Raw genomic sequence first — 25,922 nt, forward strand, 5'->3', positions numbered from 1 at the left:
AGATGCAAGACATAACCATAAAGCTACACAAATACATAAGAGGAAAAAAATCCAGTTAGCAAAAGGCACAATGATCTACAAAGGACAGACTCTTGCTGCAGCTGTTTCTATTCAACAGTGCATGCCACATGCACTGTTAACATCATGGATGGTTGAGTTAGGCAGAAGCGCTGAGACCATGCTTGATTATTTAAAAATGTTATTTTTACAACAGAACAGGGGAGTAGACTGGGATTCTGTACTCGATCATCATGCTTGCAATCTTCCCCTTGCCCCTCCACCCCAAGAAGTATTAGGGAAGAAATGAAACACATGCTATATTTGGCCTGCAAACATAGATAGCAAAGCTAAGGGGAAGTCAGAAAGGTACCAACTTGTGCTGCTGTGACTGCCCTCTTAGTTCACACTAGAGTCCACATGCCTTTTTCCCTTCTCTTAGTGCTGGTTAGCTGACCTTCATCATGCATAAAATTGGATGGAGAACTGCCCCTCCTACTCTACCTAATTTTGCTCAGCTGACTCGTTGCCCTGGACAATGGCTGTAGTGCGATGCATTCGTCACTTAAAGCAACTCTGCTGGAGTACATCTACAAGTGGACAAAGAAGGGATGGAACACACAGATCAGTGAGACGTAGTCATTGTTCAAAAAGGCAGACACAGGACAAAGATCTCAAAAAGATACAACTTTCATTTGCAAAGCACATATGTGCAGAGACACTGGTTTTTGAACAATTATGGGTGGGAACAACATGATCAATATGGAGAAGAATTTTGGTTCACAGTTTAATACAGGAAGTATTTACACATGTCTGCACTGTTTAAGGACAATTTGTGCTAAATTCACTTTCTGGTTCATTTTGTTGTTGGTGTTGCAAACCAGTGTTCCTACACATAGGAGACTTAATATAAGCAGGCCATTTTCTAAAACCATCCATGTCACATTCAGTCTTAGCTGCCACATTTTAAATCTGCTATTGCATTTAGGGATAGGGGGTTGGGATTAACATATATACCACATCTTATTTATTGCTCCATTTATGACATGTTTCAAAAAAGAGAGAGAGAAAAAAAGGGGGTTCTCACTGAGAGGTTTTCCCTAGGGGTAATTTTTTTTCCTCCTATGACTACATAACAGCATAGAAAATGATAGCAAGAAGCTACAGAGCAGTAATGTGAAGTCAAACCAGAACTGCATTTCCACTTCCAATTAGACTGAGAAACAACCATTTGACATACATAAATATGACACAATAACCAAACTGGCCTTGAGGAACATCCCCACAATTAAGTACAAATTTAAAATAGATACTGGGTGCAAATAATTTTGGTTTTCAAGTGCTTCTTAAATGCTTGCATGATCAGAGTTCATAGTAATGGTTGTATTTACAATGCAAAGTAATTTATCTCTGTAGTAGATTGTCTCACAAAAACACAGCCCTTACTGTCAATAGAACTGGACTTCCATTTAACTGGAATTTCTTAGTAAAATAAATAAATAAACTAAATCTCGTTATTTCTTAAACACTAAAACTGACAAACTAGATCTTTATGTGACTATATGATTCTAACCTGGCTTTCCCCAATCTAGTGCCCTCCAGATGAAGTAGTGTTATTATCAGATGATCACAGAGTTCTATTCAGATTTGCTGTTTTAATGGGATTTAAATGGGCAGTCATCTGTTTCTCTTGCTCTCAAGTCAAAAACTGGTTATTACATATAACTAATTTTTAAAAGGAGTACAACTACTTCTCAACCGGTACATTTCATCTCCATTCAGACTTTCAGTATCAATTTCCATAAGAAATGTCATGGCTTTCTAAATCAAATAGTGGTCTTTAAAATGCCAGATTCCTAGTCCAGCATGAAGGTCAAGTTAATTACATAAAAATAATCTGAGAATTGATATAACAGACTTGCTCAATAGGAACTTTGTATTAATAATGTGAACATTAGCAAAGAAACTTCTCATCAGCTTTTGAGAACAGCAGTCATTAGCTGTATACATGCAATATGTTTAAGGTGATTAGTAAATTAACCAAATCAGCCAAGTTCACACAGTAGATTGAGCTACTCCCCCCTCCGCCTTTAGAATGTTGTGTAAATGTAGCTGAACGTTTTTACACTGACCTGGTTAAGGGTGTTGTGTCAATATGAACTCTAAGATTCTTGTATCTATCCTATTCTACTTCAGAGCATAAGTAAGTTCTCGCGTAACGTGTAAGTACTGAAATCAGTTTGCGCAAAATGTTTAAGGTAGTATGTCAAAAGGAAAGGCTTTGATCTTGTTTTTATTCAAGATACCAGTCAGATCAGTTATAAGGACTTGCGTTTTTTCTTGGTGGCTACAAGGATCACTTTCTCTACTATAAATGAATAGTCTAGTCAGGACACCGATTTTTCACCTCAATCAGCATTAAATTGTACATTATAGTCAAAGTTGCCCTTTTCTTGCTTATCAAGAAAAGTAAGAACAACCTTACTAAAAAAAGAGTTTTTATAATTTATAAGTAAAGGGGAGTGAAAAGTGGAAATCATATGTTGAACCGGCCCATAAATATATATGGCAAAATATTTCCACTTAAAGAAGCAGAAATGCTACTCTTAAATAACAAGTATTCATTTCTTTTTCTTAAAAATGAAATTATATTCACGAGTTGCATACAATAATATAGAAAGACATTACTTGGGGATTTCCATCAGATTTGATTCAGTGTTAACTAGAAACAGAGACTGATTTCAGTACGGCCTACATTTGTCAAGCAAGACAAGAATGGTGAACATGGAATCTTCCACATTTTGCTGAGGTATAACTCCCAACAGCCCCAGGTGGACTGGCCAATGGAGGAGGATGCTCTAGTTCAGCAACATTTAGGAAGCCACGACATCTTCAGTCAAGTAATGAAACAGAAACTTTCAGATACAGATTACTCAATTCATTCCATTACTGCACACATGTTTTATTAACTTTCCAGCATGATCCAGTCCTGCCAGATGTACAAGTTAATGAGCTGCACATCACAGAGAGGATGAAGAAAATAAAATGCTTACAAGCTGAAAGAAACAGGAAAAAGTCTTGCTTCATCTCTAAGTGCAAGTGCCCTATTCAGATACATACTTTCAACAGTTACTGAGATTAAGGAGATTAAGGATGCGGCCTTCAGATTATGTGCCCATCCTCTAAAGCAGTACTGTTATCCCACGCCAGTGATGCTCAATCTGGCACTCTCTGGATGTATTCAGACTGCCGCTCCCTCCCCACACATCTATTAAGCCTAATTTTCACTGGGGGAGGCTGTTCAATGTTATAGAAACCTGATTTTAAAAAGGTATTAATTGCACAGAGTTGATTGGGAAGGAGATTTAAACATAGATTAGGATAGCTACGTTGTTGAAATAACTACATTTAAAAAGTAGGAACGGGGATACGAGCAGGTAATCTAACCTTGGCCCTTTATCTGTGTTCGTTTGTCTCTTTATAACTCTCCGCTTAATATGAGCCGCTGTGGTTTTGGTCAAGATAAACAAAGTACACACCACGGAGACTGTCTGTGGGAGTGCTGCTGGGTAAAGCAACAGCCTAAAATTGCTAGGAAGTCTCAAGCACTGTTGACAGAATCCTGCGCAGATCCAAGGACATTCAACACTCTGCACAGGCTCTCCTAAGTAGCTAGTTTCAAAGGAAAAATTAACTGCCATTTAAAGAATAAGAGGGTGCACCTCACCTTCACACATTAGCGGTGTGAAAAAGGAAGAATGATCTAGTGTATTGATTCTGCTGAATGAAGTTATAACTGCTGCATGTCAAACTAAGCGATGGTCAATATTACCATATTAGCTTATAAGCAAGCACGTGGTTGTATGAGTATATAGGAACCATGTGCAGGGGCCAATTTTCATGAAGTGGCAAGATGACAAAGAGAGTGCTTTGCTTTTATAAGACTTAGACAAAAACTTATAGGATGCATTGCAAAGGATACATTCTGAGGCTATTATGAACCACAGAGCAAGCTGACTTTTCTCACTTCAGAAAAGCCAGAACTACTGTATCTGAGATGATTCTGTAATGGAAACCAAATGGCCATCAGCACTGTTGCAACACCTCCCAGAAAAAGCACTGGAGTGTAGCTCAACAAGACTGTGGAAGGGCATTTTTCTCCAATCCAGATATGATACAATAAGTGATTATATCATAAACTAAAAAACTACAGAACTACAGACCAGATTTTTAAGACACTCTCCCCTCCCCAAAGAGATAGTTTAAAAAAGAACCCACAGTCAGCAGGAACTGACGTGTTTCAAAATGCATTCATGAATCCCTCCCATTTGTCACAATATTTTTACCTGATGGGTTTCAAACATTTTACAAGCCCCTTTTCCAAGCAACTGCCAAAGGCAAAGAAATGTTGGGAATGGATCTAGGTCCTGTCTCTGCCCTCCAGATGTGGACTTCAACTTCTGGAACTTCCCAGCCAGCACGGCCATTTCTGGGAATTTTGGGAATTATAGTTCATCCATCTGTTGGGTTTGGGGAAGGCTTTCTAGGTTGTGCTACAGTAGATCCTAAATGTTCTCCATGCAGGGAATCTATGAATCCTGGTAAAAAGTACCTCTTCCAAATTCCAATGTCTTTTGATACAGTAATTACATGTATTACTAAATCATTATGAGAGAAGATAAGTCAATATTTACCCATCGTTAATAATAAGCAATTGGGCTGGCATGGATGGAGCTAGTTCAAACTGAGTTGTTAGATACTAATATCTCACCATGTCTCAGTTAAGAATGTTTAGAATTCTTAAATCCTCAGCTTCATTAATACTTTTACTCACATTGCAATGTGACCAAAAGGAAAACCAAACAAAACAAAAAAATTAAAGTAAATGTTTTTTAAAAGTTTTTTAAAAATTTTTTTTAAATTACTCACCACAGAATCACAGTACATTAAGAACTGCAGGCAAAATATCAACAAAGATCCAGAGAAAGGCTCAAAAATTTAATCTTCCCAATAACGTAAATGTTAATCAAACCACTTGTAAGCAAAAGTTACCTGGGCTTTTTCTGTACTTGTGGGCTGCAGGTGTCTGTACAACACTTTTTTCACAACATCAAGAAATAAACAAGTGACAACTATGATGATTATGGCAAACCAAGCAGAGCCGCTGGACAACAACTGAACAAATACAAAGTACATGTCTTGGGTATGCAAAAATGGCCTGGAGGAATAAAGGACACAAGAAAATGGAAATCAACAAGCAGCAAAGAAAACAATTCAGATGACACTCTTGAGAATGCTAGGAGAAATTAAGTATTTAAAAGTGATGAAGTCATAGGTATCTTCATAGGGAATGAGTTCCAAAGGTCCATAATGGAGAAGGCCCTCCAGCCTGTGTGAAGAGAACAGAATATGGTGCCCACCAGCCTATGTGAAGAGAACATCACTTCAAACATTGATCTTACGGTTTGGGCAGGCTCACAGCAGCAGCTAGCCAACCTTGGCTGGTCATGAGAAGCTAAGCGCAGCCAGACCTGCTTAGAACAGTTAACGAAGGGAAATAATGAGGAAACTCTAGAGCTATGGATAGTCTGGGAAATTGAAAACCAACCAACTAACATCTCTGATAAAGGCAGTGGCATGTGACCTTTTGAACTCAGAGACATTATTTTACAGCAGTGTTTTTCAATCTTAGTGACTTTAAGATGAGTGGACTTCAACTCCCTAGAATTCTCCAGCCAGCATGCCCTAGTACCCACCAATCTAATCCAAGGTTGAGAAACACTGCTTCATACAGTCCTAAATAATCAATCAATGAATGTAGCTCCAAAATTTTGAAGGCTGACCTGGGTTTAGAAATGAACAAGGCAAAAATGTAGATCCTCAGCTCAAAGAGTTATAATGTACAAGATACTTTCTTATTTTTAATACTGTCCCTAGTAAATCAATAATTGTATTTTGCATTTTGAAAGCTATGGCAGTGTACACAGTTGAGTCCTCAAATTCTGGAAATTTCAGTTTTTTTCTCCATTTCTCTAAAAGTTAAATATGCCCCAAGGCACACATTTTGGCTTTAATGGGTAAACCATTTGCATACATGTATAAGTCTGGATGTACGTTTGTGTGTATGTGTGTGTGTGGGTGTCTTTCTCACTGAAATAATCAATTATTTGCTCTTTAGATTTATTTCCTGCCTTTCCTCCAAAAAGAGAATACATGTAAGCTCAGGGTTGAACTGTGGAGTCCTTGGTGCTTTCTGAACTTGGTGGTTTTCTTGCAGATGTTTCATTACCTGACTAGGTAACATCATCAGTGCTAGTGAGTGTGGGGTTTGCTCCCTGTTGTACAGTAGCTTGCCTGTATAAAAACTAGCACTGATGATGTTACCTGGTTGAGTAATGATATATCTGCAAGAAAACAACCAAGCTCAGAGAACACCAAGGACTCCACATTTTTTCCAAAAAGTCAATATGGCATCACAAGAGCTCCTCCTCTAATTTTTCCACACAACTACCACTCTGTGAGTCAGGTGGGGCTAAGACACAGTACTTGAGCCAAAGTTACCCCTGTGGGCTTCCAATGGGGTGGACTTGATCCTGTCTTTCTCTGAACCTAGTCCTACTTCTTAACTGCAACACAACACAGTCTTGGTATGAGCATTCTTCTCTCAACCAAATACTGGTTTCAGAATACACTTAAAGCTGCATCTTCAAGTTTGGTGTAACAAAGAAGAGTGGTTGGACTGCTGTTGAACAACAAAGCCCTCCTAATGAATAACACATAGATAATATGACAGTATTTTTATGCTTTATTATTCTTTTCATCTTGTGTACCAGTTTGTTGGTTTAGCTGCTCAGAGAATGCAGTAGCACAAGTTTTGTTTGTGTATACATATGCACTGTGTGTACACATAAACCCACACACTGACCACAGCCTGCCTACTGGTCCAAACATGGCTTTTTTTCATGGCAAGAATTTAAGGCAGCAATATTTTACTACTCTTTTGTTTTCACAGAGGTAAATACTTACCAGATTATTCCACCATAGAATAAGGAAAAGATGAAGTAAAACACAATGGACCCCCAAGTAACAAAATGATTTATCCAAGTCCAAAAGTGAGTCTCTATTGCCATCTAAACACAAAAGAAGACAGGAAAGTTGGCATAAATTTAACAGGAAACTATGACACTTGCTTTAGCCAGTTGATTTTTTTTTTTTGCCTCCTCTCTTTTATAGAAAGCAAACAGGCTTCATGAAACATTAGGACAGTAAGAAAATTGTATCTCTTAATAAACAGGTAATTACAAATCTTACAGCCTGTGAAAACACTGCATGTTTTATTATTATTATTATTTTGTGTGCCTTTGAGTCAGTGTTGACTCCTGGCAACTGTCTGGACATGTCCTGGCAGTTTTCTTGGCAAGATTCCAGAAGTGGTTTGCCCTTGCCTCCCTCCTAGCACTGAGAGAGTGTAACTGGTCCAAGGTCACCCAGTTGGCTTTGTACCTAAGGCAGGACTAGAACTCCTGGCCTCCTGGTTTCTAGCTTGATGCCTTAACCACTACACCAACTTGGCTCTTGCATGTTTTATTGGGAACTAGTAATTCTAAATCCAAGGTGTGCACAACTTTGATTCTGAAACCCCTAACACATGTTTGGTTCTGCATGTGAATGGTTCCTTCTTTGCAGCTGACTTTTACACTGGTCAACTGAAAAAAAGCCAGTTCTTGATCAAAAAATAGTGGCAGAATATAACTGACCCTAGTGGATCTCAAAAGCCAGGGCAAGTCCTGGTTAGTACCTGGATGGAGGAACATGTTGGAGTTCCAAGGCCATGGGCCAGCAGCAAGTAAACCAAAGGTGGCAATGACAAACCACATCCATAATGCTGCCAAGAATATTGCAGGGATACAGTTACCAGATGTCAAACTTGACTTGAGAATGTTTTTACCTTTTCATGTGTAGGGGCAGCCTCACAGACTAGGAGGTCACAGAGATGGATACAAGCAGCAGCAGCAGCAGCAGCAGCAGCAGCAGCAGCAGCAATAATAATAATAATAATAATAATAATAATAATAATAATAATAAGGCAGCTGTTTGGGCATCAAAGTTCTTCTTGCACTCAATTTAGGACTTTCTTGAGCCTATGTTTCTTCCACCTGAGGACTTCTGGCTTTAAAAACAAAGGTGCTTCTTTTGTCATCACTTGAATAAATAATCTGACCTTAGAGAATTGACTTTGCAAGTAATGGTTACTTCTTCCAGTGGAAGAATACAACCTCACTGAAATTGGGAGCTTTCAGTGAGAAAAACCCCAATACAAACAAAACTGATGGTTTATCAGTTCAGTGTTAATATAACTTAATTCTTCCATTTAAATATAATCAAATCAAACTAGCACCAGAACCCAGACTGTTAATTAAAAAGAGCTTATAAAGCAAAATCACAAATGTCACCTTCATTGTAACTGTTATAACCATGACTGTGAAGACCAGAGTACCAAAGGTCCAATTTCCAAACATCTAAAAAGGAAAACAAGATACTTAATTAGGTGAAAGATACTTAAGATGCAACAGTGTTATACTAACAAAACTAATCCTACCAGAAGCTCAAATGAACACTTGCCCATTTAGTACAACTCAGTAAAATCAGAAGGGCCAAACACAAAACAAACCCAAGAACAGGTATGGCCTACAAAATCTAGATTCCCACTGGATATGTTATCTTCCTCCACAAATCACAAGTTTGTCTGAACAGATTTTAAAACCCCAAAGGAAAGAAGACTGAAGGAAATCACCAATCAGCCAATTATACATAGTGTTCAACTAATGAAAAATTCTAATGCTGTATTAAAACACAATTAGCCTCTAATCACAGGAGGCAGCGGGATTTTCTTCAGTGTAGCATGATGTATAAATTTGCAATTGACATGCTCTCAAAGAGTGGATTTAGAATTTTAATATACACTTTATTTTGGAATTAATCAAAATCAGAAATCAACCCTGCCATTTTTAAAAAAGCCTTTTAAGATGACTACTCTGCAAGCCAACACACTGTTGTCTGCACTTCACCAACTACAAGGTATATGCACTGTACTGAAAGTTCCAAGTAGAACCTACATTTCTGTGATTTAAATTATTTCTGTAAAATGCACTTTGAACAACAGAAAACAGGGTTTGGCCTTCTTCTGTATGACTTCCTTTTAGCTATTGGAAGAATACTACTGGATCCATCCCACCTAGTCCTGCTTTCTCTTCTTAAATATGACCAGTTCCTCCTACCTCTCTTCACCTCAGAACCTATTCCAATTTTACTGCATCCTTCTTGAAGTGTGGTACCAAGAAATGGACAAGTACTGGGAGGTGGGGGGTGGGGAGGGGAAGAGGGGATCTATGAAAGCAGAATAAAGTGAACTGGTTACTTTCCATGATTTAGAACTTATACTTCTGTTCATGCAGCCTAACATGGCATTGCCTCTTCACTGTTGACTCATGTTCACTTTGTAACCAATTATTATTCTAAGAAATTTTCAAGACGTACTGCTATCTAGCCAGATATGCCCCAATGTAGACCTGAATGTTTGATTTCTGTTTCTTAAGTGAAAAAAATTGCAGTTGTCCCTGCTACATTTCTCTGCGTAATTTTTCAGCTCATGTCTCTAATGAATCAGGATTATTTTGAATGTAATTGCTTTCGTTCTAGGGTACTGGTTACCCCATCCAATTTAGTGTTATCTGCAAAATCTGATAATTATTTCCTTTACCATATAATGAAAAATCTAGACTTATGTACTTATTTCTTGAAAGAGCTAGACTGTGTTAATTTATTTTCTCTTCATTTCATGAACTAACTCCTTACTGAAATTTCTCATTTCCACTATCTTTAGATAATGGGTTTGTAAAATGCAATTGTTCTGCTTACTTGTGTTGCAATGCTATAGTAAGCATTAACTTGGTAAACACAGATCTTTTTTGAAGAAAAAATCCAGTATATGCATGGGGGGGAGGGGGGGAGAGAACATCCACTCATTGTACTATATTCACTTATTCCACTACATTCTAGTGAAGACTAGAAATTATTCCAAGCCAGAAAAGGGATTTTGGTTCACAGGTCAACAGGGAAGTTATCCAATTCTTCCTGCAACAGAGCAAAACCCAGCCCCTAAGGAAAAGGCAAATCCCACAATCAACAGCAGTGCTGTCCTCTCATTTTCTACCTATTAATTACACAGCGATCCTTTTTTAATTCTCCTTTTCTTGGACTGCTATCTGCAACCAGGCAATTGAAAATCCTGAGAACTGAGAAAAATCTGGGCTTGGTGAAAGCTGAGGATGCATGTCCCCTTTACCTAAAGATGGCTTGTCTACAAAGAGCTTTCCTAAGCTGGCAAGCAAGCAACACTACTAATTAGCAGATGTTTGCTATGGTGACTGTTAGAGGTGAAAGAGAAGAGGATCCTGGTAAACACCCCAAACCACCCACAGTTTGTGTGAGAAAGGCAGGGGGTGAGGAGACAGAAGACAAAAAGCACGTAACTGAGCAAAATTTCACTAGTACACAAGAGCCTTTCCTTGAACACTGCTGGTTGTCTAGAACGAGAGAACTGGAAAGTCCTTCCAATCAGTTTCTTTTAATATGTTCAAGGAGAATGAGTGATGCATTCTTGAATACAACTACAAAGGTACTGCATCTAGTGTCTGCACAAGTTTTATCCTACAACATAAAATCTTACCATTTGTCTGTTAGGTTTGAGTATCTGATGACATGCCACAGCATGGGAAAAAAAAAAGGGGGTGGGGTAGAAGGAAACTAAAAAGTCAAAATTGCAGTACAGCATTACAGTGCAAAGCTGTATCAACCCAAGAGAATTCACACATGACAATGTGGATTCTTTTTTTCTGCATGCCAGCTGTACTGAAATCAAGAGTTAACCCATGATGTACTTTTGTACTCCAACTAAAATTGGTGGGCAATGGTTAGAATATCCCTGATTTCTGATGGTCCCCACAGAATGACACAGAAACCAAGTCCACCCAGGGCAAGTTAGTTGTGTAACTGAAATATAACAGATCGCAAATAAGGTAACTGAGAGGAATGCGGGGAATGAGTTTTTGCCCAGCTCCATCCCTTTCCAGGAGATGCTTGTCCACAAGCTGTTAATAAATAACCTGGGGACTCAATCCTCTGAGAACTGAACTGAGTTGCAAATTGTGGATAAATCCGGAGGAAATACACTACACAGAATATAAAACAGACATTTGGGCAGCTCACAGTCAGCTCCTGAAATCCCAGAGTTAATATCGAACTCAGTTTGATACCTCAATCTAGAGATTATTTACGTAATGGTTATTATCACCAGCCAACTAAAGCTTATACTTTTTCAAAGAAGTTTGAATTTCAATAACTATGTTAATTCTGCTTCAAATCTACATAAGAACATGTTAAGAAAGCACACACACTTACAACTGATATATGTTTTACAATGATTCAGTTTACACAGCCCAACATTACATACCCCAGCGTATGGTTTTCACAGTAGGTTAGCATTCTATTTTACCTGGCCATTTCCTAGCAATGAAGTGTCTTTTCCCATCAGAAGATAGGAGCCAAAGAAGAAAACAAATGCATGAAAAAATCCTAAGAAGGTCCAGTAGAGGAAAGGCTTAAAGCCCAAATGGGCATTTTTACTGATGTCTCTGTGGAGAGAGATGAAAAAAAAAATGCTTTGGATGCTATTTTCAAAGGAACTAAAATTACTGTAGTGCACGATGACATCAATGTATGTAAGATCATGTTTTAAAGTTTTAGGAACAGTCCTGAAAATCAGCTACCTACCTTTTCACTTATTCTGGGAAATGGCAATGAATATTCTTGAAAAGTTGAAAGGAACCAAATATCGTACTTCCTATTGCTAAATATTGACCTTGAGATGTCTAATGGCCACTTGGTACTAAAGGCTAATATGGTTTGGGAGATAAGATGATGCTAATTCCTATTTAACTTTTTCCCATTCTTCACTCTCCAATTACAATCTTTAGTCAATGAACCAGCTTGACCAAAGTGTGGTCAGCTCACCAAATAAATTTGAGGGAGGTATCATATAAACAGATACATTATTTTAGTAGGAAAAAATGGTATAATTCAAATCAGAAATCTCTTTATCACTAGTTTCTTTCAGGAGGAATAGGAGGGGGACCTCAAATTAATCACATAGCATTATTTAGCGAAGTTTATCAAAACCTACAATTCAAGTTTAGGCACGTTATGGCTGCATTTGCACACTGCAGTCAGGAGAGGAGGGTCTAGATTTCAGGGATTCTTCTGGACTCATACACATTCCCTGGGAGTGGAAAACAATCGGGCTGCATGCCATTGAAAGCTGGTGTGGTGTAGTGGCTAAGGGCTTGGGGAGATGCAGGTTCCTATCTCACAGGTTTGTTGGGAAAAATAGCAGGAAGAAGCACTATATATACCACTTTGAGTTCCTGTGCAAAAAAGGTGGGATATAAATCAAACAAACATTCAAATAAATGAATAAATGAAGGATGAGGCTGAAGGCAGTGATAGGTGGGGCTAGAGCTGAACATGAGCACATCACCTATTTTCTTTCTCTCTCACTCTCTTCTTCCCAGCAAGCTATTAATGAGATACAGATCTTCTTTCCACAAAGTGTTAAGCCAACTGCTTGTAAAGGGCTTCTGAAATTATGCTGACAATCACAATTTGCACATCCCCTGCTTTCTATACTCTGATTCTTAGCCCAGTGTCTTCTTTTTCTCTGTCTTGTAAAAGTTATCCATATCCCAGACAGAGGAATTTCTGGCCTTGCTTCCAGAGACTCATTAACCGAAGGTGGCAGAACTGACCCTAAACCCTTAAGATATAATGGATATTCTCCATCATGGCCTAACAGCAACAGGGATTACGCTAACATTTCAAATGAGCATTAGCCGGTTCTACAAACAACCTGTTCTTTAAACACACACTTTGGGTCTCTGACAAATGGTTTCCAAGTAGGAGGAACTGCAGAACTTATCTCTTACAAAGCAAAATCCTCTCCTAAAAAGAGCATGCTTACCGGTAGAGTGCTGGCTTGCTGTGTAATACGTGAGGATGTACGTGCTGTTCAAAAAGACTATACATAAGGATTGGCAGGGAAGTGAAACAAATGTTGTACAAAGTTAGGTACACGCTGTCGTACAGAGTCTGAAATGTGAGAAAGGTGGAGAATTGGTGATTTTTTAAAAAGTCATGTACAGAGAACTCAGCTAAGAACAATCTAAAAGTTTTTTTGATATATCCCAAAAATATTAACAAAGAAGGAATGCAGCAAAGCTAGCCTCTGCGACTAGAAGCTATACAGCTATAAAGAATTATTACAATTTCCTTCCACACCTTACTTAAATTTCTTTTTCTCCCTTTCAAAGACAAATGATCTTAATGCTCTTTCCTAAAAAAATCACTGTGAGAGAAGTCTTACAAGAACGGGAAAAATAACTTTTAGTCCTAGTTAAGTATGTATTAACAGACATTCCTTGGTGCAACATCCAAAATGCTGTGAAAAAGAACATCAGCCTGGAAAACGGGGTGTGGAGAGGGAGGAGGCTTTAACATTAGGCAATGTTACACAGCCACTTTAGATGATAGATGTTGGGTGGTCAAGAAAAGGCCTGTGGGTTTTTTTTCTTATTGAAGCAGAAAACTGTTTGTCACCAAATGCAATACAGACCATCCCATGACCCATGTAGAAGAAAAGAAAGAACTGAAGCAGCTAGAAGGAAAGGCGGGGCGGGGGTGGGCACCCGCTACCATCTTATTCTTCACTTGTGGCAGAAATTCCTTGAATTAGTTCTTCTGCTGTATCACCCAGCTTCTTTTAAGTTAACCCACTTTTTAATTTCATATTATTGACTGTTTAGAATAATTGTTGTATATTCTAATTAATTAAATTTATTTTATTTTAATTTTTATTTATTTTAATTAATATTTATTCTGTTTTTACTGCGAACCGCCCAGAATTGCTCTGTAGTGAGATGGACGGTGACAAATTTGAAATCTATCTATCTATCTATCTATCTATCTATCTATCTATCTATCTATCTATCTATCTATCTATCTTCTATCTATCTTAAAATACTGGATCTGGAGGTAGGAAAAACAGGCTGTGTTAAAACTCAGTTACTAATCATTCTTAAACAGGGCCAATCAGGATTACCAGTAGTCTTTACTAGGTTATTTATAAATACATATATTAGGATAAGTTAGAATTTGCCAGAATTCATAATGGAGGAAGAGGAATTAATTTCAGAAATGCAAGAAAGCAAGGACAAACATTACTGGCTAAGGAATAAAGTGAGTTATAATCCAGCACACCTTAAATTTAAAGGACTAGTATAAATTTAAATTAGCTAAATCTGATTAATAAGAAAATCCCTTCTTGATATGGCTATAACTGTGCCCACTTGTTCCCCAGATACAAAATGAAATCCATTTTTTAAAAGCCCTTTTAGCTCTCTAACATAGAAAAAGAATTAGCAACTAATTAGCACTATCCGAAGATAGATATTACTTTGACCAGACTGTAACTCTTATTCTGCATGGAATTCTTAATACAACTTCCAGTTTTTACCCTTATGGTTCCCTAACAATAAAAGGATTCCCCACAAGAAATGGGATTGCTCTTGGATATAATTTTGCAGTGTTAGAAAATTTAAAGGAATTATATAGGGCTGGAGAAAGAGATACTACTGAAACATTATCTAGCTGTTAGTTATAGGTATTTGATTTCAGTTCTGATACAGTGTTCACTTCTTGGTGGCCACCTACAAATCAGAGTGTGATGACAGAAAGAGAAGAGGGGGAAAAAAATCCAGTTGAGTACTCACTTGTTGTGAAAACAAACAGAAGAATTGATATAAAAACTGTGGTGTAATAAAACACACATTCTGGAAAACAAGATGTGATGCAACCAGTTACAAGCATAAAACGTCAAGTTCTGCCCCAACCCTCCTCCCAAACATATCTTGAATATTAAGAGAAGCAAAAAAACTTTTGTCTACTGAGATTCATCATCCAGATGGATAAATGCATCACTGACTGGAATTAAACTACTCTTTGAAGGAAGTGGTAGAGTGAAAGTTCTTCCACAAGGCACCCAGGTTCCATCAGTGTCAGAGCCAATGAAGCAGTCTTCACTAATACCACCACACCAATCCAGTTCATATTTAGCAGCTCCACAACTCCTTGTTTGAAACAAGAAGCATGTGCTCTTTCTTGATGCCTGCCAGAATGCTTCATCACACATTCTTGCCTTTTAAATATGATCTGCATGAGGTGCACACCAAAGGAGGTCACAGTCTCTTTTTAATCTAGACCTGTGTTTTTCAGCCTTGGCAAGATGTGTGGACTTCAGCTCCCAGAATTCCCCATCCAGCTCTGAATTCTAGAAGTTGAAGGTCCACACATCTTAAAGTTGCCACGGTTAAGAAACACTTATCTAGACTCTCCAACCATGATTACAAGTGGATTTACAAGAAATAATTTTAATGCAGATACGTTATGGCTTGGAAGCAAAGAAAATGGTGACAAGTTAGTGGAAGACAAGTTTTTGTGCAACTGCCTCCTCCCAACTGTGATTTTTTAGCACCTCTCTGAAATATGGAAGGTACTACTGAATGGAGAGACTTTAGTTACCAAAGGTTGTTTTCCTTAGAGACCAAGACTTTATGTTTATGTTTTGGTTTAAAGAGTTGCTTCTATGCTTTCTATAGAATGTTACAATATATTTTCTTTTTTCTTAGCTGCCTGGAACAATGAGGAAAGATGGGGTGAAACTTTAGGTACCAAACTCCACTTGGATTGTTCCATTTGTGTCAGCTGACATTCAATGCAATTAAGGGAATCAGGAGGAGGAAAAATGAACAGGATGGAGATATTTGTGCATGCATTCCTGCATATGCAGACACATGGATCTTGTGGGTTAGCCTCTGTATCGTCTTATCGCAGTTAGCATGCTGACAGTGTTACACTGGTGCTTGAAATAAAGCCTGGGAAAATGCTAATGTCAACAATGAGATAGGAGTAGATTCAGTTTCTACAATACCCCCTTTAAATGTCTCCCCACTAAACATTAGAAGTGCCAAGCATAATCGTAATGACAACTGTGTATCAGAGTTTATGTACTACTTCACTTTTGTAATTAAGCCCAATATTTAAAAACGAAAAGTTTGGAGCTAAAAGAATCCCCAATTCTGCAGAAGCTTACCTTGTAAAAAAAGTACTGTACAAGGGTCGCTACCCTAATATAGTAAAGGTGGCCATGGACAAAAAGCAACTTAGAGAGGAATTTAAATCTTGCTATTGCATAGTCACTGTTTCTTACAGCTTGTCTGCCTTCTTTGCCCATGATACCTGTAATTTGGGTACACAAAAGTAACAAAATAAACTTGTCTTCCTAAGCATGATGACACATATAAGTGAAAGTGAAACAACATATGCAACAATAATGGAAGATTCAGCCCTTTTAAGTGCTGCTTGGAGATTTAAAGGAGGCCTGACCAGATAAGAACACCCCTTTTATTCTACAAATGAAAGAGAAAAGGTTGTGTACATGCATAGGTATTTCCTATTGTTCCTCTACACAACCAAGCTCTTTTTTCATGGCAGGGTCCAGAAATATTGGGGGGACAGCTACTTCTACTGATAGCCATTCTCACCATCTACTATCCTACTCTAGAGCAGCAGTTCTCAAACATTTTGGTCTCAGGACCCCTTTACATTCTTAAAAATGATTGAGGATCCCAAAGAGCTTTGGTTTACATAGGTTATATCTATCCATATGTACTGTATTAGAAATTAAGACTGAGAAATGTTAAAATATTTACTTATTTGACTTTGCAGACCCTTGAAAGAGTCTCAGGGACCCCCAGGGCACACTTTGAGAACCGCTTGGAAGCAGCAGTCAACCACCAATTCCCACAGAAAAAATGCCAATTATTCCTACCTTCAGCCTTCTTTCCCAACCTAGGATCCTTCAAATATGCTAGGACTATAACACCCAGCCACCATTAAACCCACGGCACATCTGGAGGGCATCAAGTTGTAGAAGGCTGGGTAATTAATTTAATTTAATTTAATTTAATTGGCTTATATTGCCACTCCAATCTGAAAAGATTTTGAGTGGACTGCATTTCCATCTTACAGTAAGACGATTAAAAGAAAAACAGTATAATAATCTAAGAACTAACAATTACAATTACTAAATTACAAAGAAAATGTTTGCATCTGAGGAGCATTCAAAAACCCATCTGGGACTCATTACTTATGCCTTCCTAGGTCTCTGTTAAAAAGCCAAGTTTTAACAGCTTTCCTGCATCTTAACAGGTTGGGAGTGATTCTGAATTTGGGATGATGCTCTGAAACTGAAAAGCCTTTTCAGAAGACGTTCCTGGTTGACAAGCTGGATATAAGCATGCTTTATTTATTTAAATATGTTTTACTTATTATTTAACTGAAGGGCCCCTGTCTTCACAGTATCTAGTTTATCACTTCAATTTTTCATCTATGGAGATGATACTCATTATAATCCCACTTAACGAAGTTTAAAAACAATGAGACTTTGGCCATCACCTAAATATTACCTATGCCAACATGAGCTTCTTGTATCATGCTCACATCATTAGCTCCATCTCCGATAGCTAATGTGATAGGCTTCTCTGGAGATGTTTTCAGCAGCCGAACAACCTGTAAAGGAAAAACAGACTTGTTTAAAACAAAATTGAGATTATTTGAGAATCAATGATTTGAGATATTGAAGTTTCTCAGCAAACTCAATAAAGGGCAATGCTTGAAACTCAAATATTTAACCAAGACGTTTTCTAATAAGATGGAAAATAATCAAGAGATTAAGTCTGTATCTTTAATAGAGCTGTATCAATTCTGTGTGCTTCCAAACAAAGCAAGAATTTACTTCCACTGAAAATTGAATGAAGGAACATTAGCTTTGACCTATGCTCAGTGTCTCCTGATCTAAACATCAATACAACATAAATCCAACTATGAAGGTTTTATTTTTTTTCCTCACAGCAAACATGGCCTATAACTAAAATGTCTCAGAACTAGTTTACTTGGCTTCTTCTCTTAAAATCTCAGGAAAGCTATCTTAGAGAAAAGGAACACACCCTTCTGTATTAGAGGTGGGGAACCTCTGCCCCTCCAGAAGTTGCTAAACTACAACTCCCAGCATTCCTCACGTGCTCATTGGGACTGAACTTCTAAAGAACCACAGGTTCCCTACTTCTATCCTAGATGGTCCAAAATTTCTTAAAGAACCCCTGATGTGATTTAAAAGTTGCTCAGTGACCAAGAGTTTGGAGGTCTTCAACTGAGACCTCACCTCAGCCTTATTTTAACCAGGTAATGTTAAGTAAGTTACTGTGCTTGAGACCCATATTTACTCTACCTTAGAGGGATATTGAAGTAAGGTACATGGTAAGAGTTCTGAAGACTTTGAAGCCCTATATATTTACAAGGCATAGGTAAACGTGTACTTATTTATCTCTCACAACAACAGGGAGACAGCTGGGCTGGCTGTGATGAGGTTTAATTTGAAAGCTTCCTAGCTTTTTTATTTTATTTATTTATTATTAAATTTGTATACCGGCCATTTCCCCCAACAGGTGACTCTGGGTGGCTCACAATTAAAATCAAAAACCTATTAACAATTAAAAATACCCCCTAAGTAATTAAAATTAATTAATCTATTAAAAGTCAACTGTAAAACAAACTCTAGATATAAATACTAAAAACATTCAAGATGATGGGGGGGGCAAAATCAATTACCCCACAAGCCACCTTCACTGATGCGAGCCCCCATCTGGCCCCCAGGCCTTCTGGCATAGCCAGGATTTCACACCTTCCCTAAAGGTCATGAGAGTGGGGGCACACCACACCTCGGGAGGTAGGCTGTTCCACAGAGCGGGGGCCATAGCAGAAAAGGCCCTCTTCCTAGATCCCACCAGTTGAAATTACTTGACTGGTGGGGTCTGCAACATGCTCCTTCTGCCAGACCGAGTGGGACGGACTGATATAACAGGGGCGAGATGGCTCCTCAGATAATCTGGTCCTGTGCCATGAAGGGCTTTTACTTGCTATGGTATATTTAGACCTCAACTTTCCAGAATTCCTACCCAGCAAAGGTGAAACGAATTGCTATACCAAGACTTTGGAGGGTGACAGGCTGGGAAAAGTTGGTGTACGATGCAATGGTGCACAGTGCTCCCTCGGGCACATGCCAATCATACAGCAAGACAGACAAGAACAGGCCCTACTGTCTATCTGTTGTGTAGAGAGATAGACAGGGGTTATTAGGCAGAACACTTCTTCAAAACGCATCCTGAAACAGGACGGCTGAGAGAAGGCTGTGGCAGGTTATAGCAGCCAAACATGGCTGATGTTCAGCCTTCATCAGCTTCCGATTACTCACCTTTGCTTTCTGCAGAGGTGCCATGCGACAGCACAGCACAGCAGAGCAATTTCTGCAGACCTCCATGAAGAGTTTCTCGTGTTGCCTGAGGGCAAGGGAGAGACTGGTTCCATCCACTACCAGCCCGTGCTGGATTACGTGGTCATCTTTTATTCTAACAAAGGAGGCAGAAAATGGGACAAACAATTCCGTTATTGTTTCATGAAGGCCACCAGTCAGACGCATCAAATGCTTTAAGAGCAACTACAGACAATAACAACCAGTGAACTATGAACCCTTCCCACCTGCAAAGCAGCAGGCTCATTAGCATCTTGTATGCTTCTTTTGTAGCACAGAAGATAATGTAACAGGACTGCTTTATTTTCATATTGGAGAGTTCTGCATTAGTACTGCCAAAAACATTGGAAATGCCCTATTTTGAGTTTAAACCAGCTGTTCTGACCTGACCAAACGTGTTCTTGATGCTGTTTTCAACCATTCCAGAAGTGTTCTGAGTTCAAAATAGGGACATTTTGAGCTTAGAGTATTTCTGGTAATGTCAACTCAACTTATTTGTGATTGAAAACCAAGTTTTTCTAGCTTACAGTCAGGTGTCTGTTGAAAAAAAAGTTTTGGAACGTTTTAGAACAGCGCTTCTTACACTTTTTTTCTCTTAGGACCCCGTCCCACTTTTAAAAATTATGGAGGACCCCAAAAGAGCTTTTGTATGGGTTATACCTATCAATATTTACCGTATTAAAAATAAAATTGATGCCTTTGCTACCATTACCACTTCTCACGATTGTTTGATGGGATTTTAATATCGTATTATTTTTCACCATAGACTGGCAAATAATTTTGATTTTGGGGACCCCTGACAGGGCCTTGGGGAACCCCCAGGGATCCTAGCACCACACTAAGAAACACTGTTTTAGGAAACTCCATTCCACATCAGAGGCTGTTAACATCAGTTGAGAAATGTGCAAGGTTTTACCTCTTGGCTAGTTGTCTCAATTGCTCCGCACATGTACTGTCTGATTTGTGCTGCACTAATTCCAGGATATTCATGGTTCTGTGGAAGTGTCCACATGATAAGCTAACGCTTACTGCTGTTTCATGCTTGTCTCCAGTAAGCACCCACACTTTAATACCTGCCAGTCGGAGAGCTTCTATGGTTTCCTGGACTTTATCTTGCAGCCTAAAAGTAAGTAAACTGTATTGGTAAACAATATCAGAACTGATTAGTCAGGATCATGTCATGACTCTGCTTAGATGTTGTAGCACAGCCACGTTAGTCTATGTTAGCCAAAAATCAGGAGGAGTCTGGTAGCCCCTTTTCAGACTAACAATTTTTTTTCAAAGGTGTTTCCTGAACTACAGCTCTGATGAAGATGGATGTGATGAAGTGAGCTGTAGTTCAGGAAAGCTTATACCTTTGAATAAATTTCCTTTGTCTGAAAAGGGGCTACCAGACTCCTTCTGATTTTTGACTTTGCTTAGGTTATTCTGTTTTCATGATTAATGGTAACGGTGGAAGGGTTTGCCTTCCAACCACTGGATGTTATATTCAAGCACCACTTCAGCTTTGGGTATTTCATTGTAATCTAACCATCACGTGCACTCACCAAGCTTGCCGTTTACACCAATCCACTTCCATATTCCATGAAGCAACAACTTTACTTAAGAAACTATGTTCAGTTTTAGGTTCAGGTGCCTAACAGTAGGGGTAACACCTAGTGACTTTGGCTGATCTTGAAAAAAAAGCTAAGTAGGATTGGACCTGGTTAGTGCTCAGATAGGAGATCACCAGGAAATCCTACAGTATAGGCTAGACTAGGAGGTTGGAAACAAACAAGCATCCCCAAAGAATGCTATGGCAAACTACTTCCGTACTGTGGTGAAGAAAATGTCACTAGGAATTGAATTTTACTTGCATTTTTACCTTCATGCAGTCTAAAACATGTCTAGGCTACCAATAGGATAGTCACACTTGCTACAAGTCAGATTTCATGACACAGGGAACATGCTGGTTAGCACAAGCTATATCTTATTAGGCTCAATTCCCAGTCTCACCACACTGACCCTTTTTCATACTGGTCACACACTGGGCCTGTTAAATACAAATTGCCATCCTCCTAGTTCATCTTCCATGATTGTGGGGTGGTGGGTACAGAGTCTTCCCTTTTTGAAGTGCAACGTGTTCTATTTATTTATTTGTCACATTTATATAGCCACCCATCTCACACAAAGCAACTCTGGGTGGCATACAACAATTAAATAAAATAACAAGTGGATAAAAACAAAAAGTAATAATTAAAATAAAAACATTATCAAAAATTTAAAATTTAGATTTTAAAATATATAAACCCCACGGAGGGAGCAGAATATCAATTATGTTGGAGCCATCTAAGAATGTCTCCGGTTCCCAAAACCCCCCAGGCCTGATAACACAACCAGGTCTTGAGGGACTTCCTAAAAGACAGCAGGGAAGGGGCAAGCCTCACTTCAGGAGGGAGAATGTTCCACAAGGAGGGAGCCACGGCAGAGAAGGCCCACCTCCTAGGGACCACCAAATGCAAGTCCCTGGCCAATGGAATGCGTAGCGCACCTTCCCTGCCAGATCTAATGGGACGGGCTGATGTAACTGGGGAGAGGTGGGCCCTCAAATAACCTGGCTGTCTAATCCTAACAAATAGGATATTTGTTATAATATATATTTATATATTTATAATATATAATAATATAACTATAGAAATATATAATTTATAATATATATTTATAAATTTGTTATAATATAATATTTGTTGTAAAATAAATAGGATATTTGTTCATACAAGGTTGGGTGCTGTGGCCCTATTTGCAATCTTCCCTCCTTCTGCTGATGGGAAGAATCATACATTTATGATTATCTATGGAGAGAAGCATGAGCCTCAAGCTATATCAATGCTCATAGCATCGAGCTAGTCTGCTTGTGCCAGAATTTCTTTCTCCAAATAAACAGGATAGGAAGTATATACTTGTCTTCTACTCCTGTAGCTCCAAGTAATTCCAAGTCTTTTTCAATAAAGTTATATACATCTGCCAACTGTTCTTCTCGTTGCTGTAAGGCAGTTTTTGCTTCAAAAAGACGTTTCTCCACTTCTTTATACTCCTCATCTGTGAATTTTCTGTAAGCTACACAAAGAGTTCTTAATCCTTTCTGTGAAAAGAATAGAAAGCGATTATTAGATAAGACACTGACAGAAACATTTGCTTACTGATGGAGCGTGCTGCTTAATTAAATGAAAGCCGACAGATTACGTCTCCCAGACAGTCTCAAAGAGACTCTTTTTTGACAAGGCATCTTCAGTTTTACTCCCATTAATAGAAGAGGAAAAGCACAGACCAGGCAAAACAGACCAAACATCAAGGGCAGATGTGGTCTGCAGTCAGTCAAATGATGCTAATTTTGGAAGGCAATGAAGAGACTCTTCTCTTTGGGAGAAGAAAGTGCCACTTAAATCACAGGCAACTGGTTATGGGGAGAGGTAGGAGGAGAGGGAAGTGGAGAAAGACATGTGGTCTGAAGAAACTAGAATGATTTATTTTTCCAAATGCCGTCCCCTTAAGATGTTTTGACTACAATTCCTCTAATATCTGATCACAAAAGCTGGGGCTGATGGGAGTGTCTGGAGTAAGATCAGACACTTCCATCAGTCCCAGCTTTGTAAACAAGACCCATAAATAGGGTGGGCATCAGGTAGCTACCCCAGGATGTCCAGCCCATGTGTTCTGAAAAAAACTGCCTAGGGAGGTTCAACATATATTCGAATCAGTTCTCAACCCCACACAATTAATGGACCTGAAATATTATTTATTATAGTGTTTATTATGAATATAAATTCATTATATTTGTTATAGTACTAACCAGTTCTTAATTTAGCAGAACCTCTACCAATCTACCAGAAAGTTTGAAAGCAGTGCTCTAACATACCAATGCAAATTCATCCACATGAATTCTTGTTTTTTCTACCTCACCACTTTTACTGCAAGGAAGAATAGCAGATTCTGCTCCTTTGGTAAATAAGAGTTTTTCACCTATCAAGGAAAAAGAAAGCTGCAAATTAGTAATGTTTATCAGAAGCTATTAATGTTCCTTTTATGGAACTGGCTTTGGGGGAGGCAATGCAGGGAGAATAAATAACCTCAACAGCACCACATTTTTTATCTTACCTGATGGACTTTCTACAATCACACTCATTCTCCTACGATTGGCATCAAAGTCCAGTACATATAGTAATTTATACCTTTAAAGGAGAATAAAGGTCACATTTAGTTTTGGGATGAAATGAAGGCTATACTTGTTAAATGCAGAAAATCATGAAAACTGCATGCCTGCAACTGCATACATAGATTACACTTGATGGGCATGCTGGGCCTGGAGAAGAGAAGAGGACTTCTCTCAACTCGGAAGTGCAGATTATAGTCATTTCTCTAATTGATGGAGGAGAGAAAGAGGAAGGAACAAATGGTCCTGCACGCACCATTTCCACAAAGCTCTTGCTGTTTACTTGATCTCTGCATCTTGTTTCTCTAAGTGGCTTACTTCTAAGAATGCTTCCATTTCTTCAGTGTAACCTAACACAACTTGTACTTAGGAAAATAGAGTGCTCACAGCAAGCAAGTTGTAAAGCTGACGTATCATTAGCTGTTCAAGTGACATTTAAGGAGAGGAGTTTCTGGTTTGTAGCTTAAGAGGAATACCACCACTATGACAAGGTCACATTCATGGGAAATACAAAGTTAAGGACACTGAATTACTGCCTGCTGGATATAGTTACTGAAAGAGAAGTGAGCAATTTCAGACTATATAATTGTAGATTGTGCACATGCCATTGCTAACAAATGTGAGGGTCTTATTTAGATTGATTCATGAATAGTGTTGTACAAGAAATGGTGCACAAAACAGGCCAACTCTGCTCAATTACAAACAATTCAATGGTTGACTTTGGACCCAATCTTTCCAACCTACCTTGCAAGACGGTAATGATGGGAGAATAATCATAATGATCAGCTAATAATAATAATAATAATAATCATAGATTGAGAGTCAAGAGCCAGTTTGGTGTTGTCGCTGAGGTGCTGGCCTAGAAACCAGGAGACTGTGAGTTCTAGGCCTCTCTTAGGCATGAAGCCACCTGGGGGACTTTGGGCCAGTCCCTCTCTCAGCTCAACCCACCTTGCAGGGTTGTTATTGTGGGGAAAATAGGAGGCAGGAATATTAGGTATGTTTGCTGCCTTGAGTTGATCAATTGATCTATCTATAATATAAAAAAGGTGGGATAAAAATCTAATAATAACAACACCACCACCACCTCTTATACGTGATCATTAAGTTACTTGGAGGAAGGATTGGATGCAAACTGATAAAGGCTAACCCAATCTATAGCCTATTTAACTCTGTTCTCCTTCCTTCAGTTGGGAGGGCCCTTCTTCATCTGAACTCCAACAAACCTATAACTGAAGATTCCAAGAACTGAACCAAACACCTTTTTGAAAAAAATACGTTTCTTAGTTATTGTTTCTTTGCTGTTCTAAATTGCTTCTTTCTACACAGGGGGTGTGAGATGAAAGGGGTGTGTGAAAGGGGGGTGTTCTACACAGGGGGTGTGAGATGATTTGAAAGCTCAAAACTGGTTAAGGTTCCTTATACCAGAAATTAGGACCTTATTAATCCACTTTGGCTGGGGCTGATGGGAGTTACATTCAGCAACATCTCTAGGACCATAGGTTTTCCACTCCTGCCCTACAGAATTTCAACCATTTTTTAAAACAAGGAAACATGTTCTTTGTGGCTTTACCTTTCTGGCTTTCCGCAGCTTTTAAGCTCCATGCTTTCTGCACTTGCCCCAGTAAACACAACGCCAACCCTAAAAATTCGAAGGGAGGTCAAATAATTGGGTAATCTTATGAAAATTTAAAACAATGTCTTGAACAGAAAAGTAATATTACTCACTACTACCTATGCATAGCAGTGAAATACTTTTAGGAAGAATCTTAAATAATTGTTCTAGGAAGATGCATTCAGATTTCAGAACAGATTCTCCTGTTTAAGGATGGTGTAAATTGAACTAAATAGCCAACAAGTACTTTGAGTTTTTTAGCAATCAGTAATTTCATCAGTGAATTTAATCATCAATTAACTAAATTTTGAAATAGACATCTAAAATCCACTTTGCTAATCTCTACGCAGATAGATTAAACAACCAGAATTAAAGTGTATGCCATATAGATTTAGTTACATTAGGACAAGGAACAAAATTAGATATATGTAAGCAAAAGAAGCATGTGTCCTCTATTTGTAGAGTTCTTGGTGTTCTCTGAGCTTGGCTGTTTGCTTGCAGATGTTTCATCATCATCAAATGTTACTTAGTTGGGCAATGAAATGCATGCAAACAACCAAGCTCAGAAAGCACCAAGAACTCCA

General features: G+C 38.5%; 1 protein-coding gene across 5 annotated transcripts in view; it reads right to left on the minus strand.

Annotated features, from left to right (window-relative positions):
- The window catches only part of ATP11B (ATPase phospholipid transporting 11B (putative)), a 91,861-nt gene that overhangs the window by 17,447 nt on the left and 48,492 nt on the right, over positions 1-25,922 (minus strand). For 3 of the 5 annotated variants that reach the window (XM_088132596.1, XM_088132593.1, XM_088132592.1), the window contains exons 15-28: positions 25,297-25,365; positions 23,669-23,742; positions 23,430-23,533; positions 22,474-22,655; positions 20,451-20,654; positions 19,478-19,631; positions 17,634-17,736; positions 16,259-16,404; positions 14,880-14,939; positions 13,073-13,200; positions 11,552-11,690; positions 8,451-8,516; positions 7,024-7,127; positions 5,050-5,215 (exon numbers count right to left, since the gene is read on the minus strand). In XM_088132596.1, the coding sequence (XP_087988722.1) occupies positions 5,050-5,215; positions 7,024-7,127; positions 8,451-8,516; positions 11,552-11,690; positions 13,073-13,200; positions 14,880-14,939; positions 16,259-16,404; positions 17,634-17,736; positions 19,478-19,631; positions 20,451-20,654; positions 22,474-22,655; positions 23,430-23,533; positions 23,669-23,742; positions 25,297-25,365 (1,699 nt within the window). Of the gene's footprint in view, positions 1-501; positions 588-5,049; positions 5,216-7,023; positions 7,128-8,450; positions 8,517-11,551; positions 11,691-13,072; positions 13,201-14,879; positions 14,940-16,258; positions 16,405-17,633; positions 17,737-19,477; positions 19,632-20,450; positions 20,655-22,473; positions 22,656-23,429; positions 23,534-23,668; positions 23,743-25,296; positions 25,366-25,922 lie in introns of all 5 variants that reach the window. The other 2 variants (XM_088132595.1, XM_088132594.1) reach the window with 1 other exon arrangement.

This window comes from Python bivittatus, unplaced genomic scaffold (assembly GCF_059951505.1).
Source record: "Python bivittatus isolate LINGU-HERP-01145 unplaced genomic scaffold, Pbiv_v1 ctg000980_np1212, whole genome shotgun sequence".
Lineage (NCBI taxonomy): Eukaryota > Metazoa > Chordata > Lepidosauria > Squamata > Pythonidae > Python > Python bivittatus.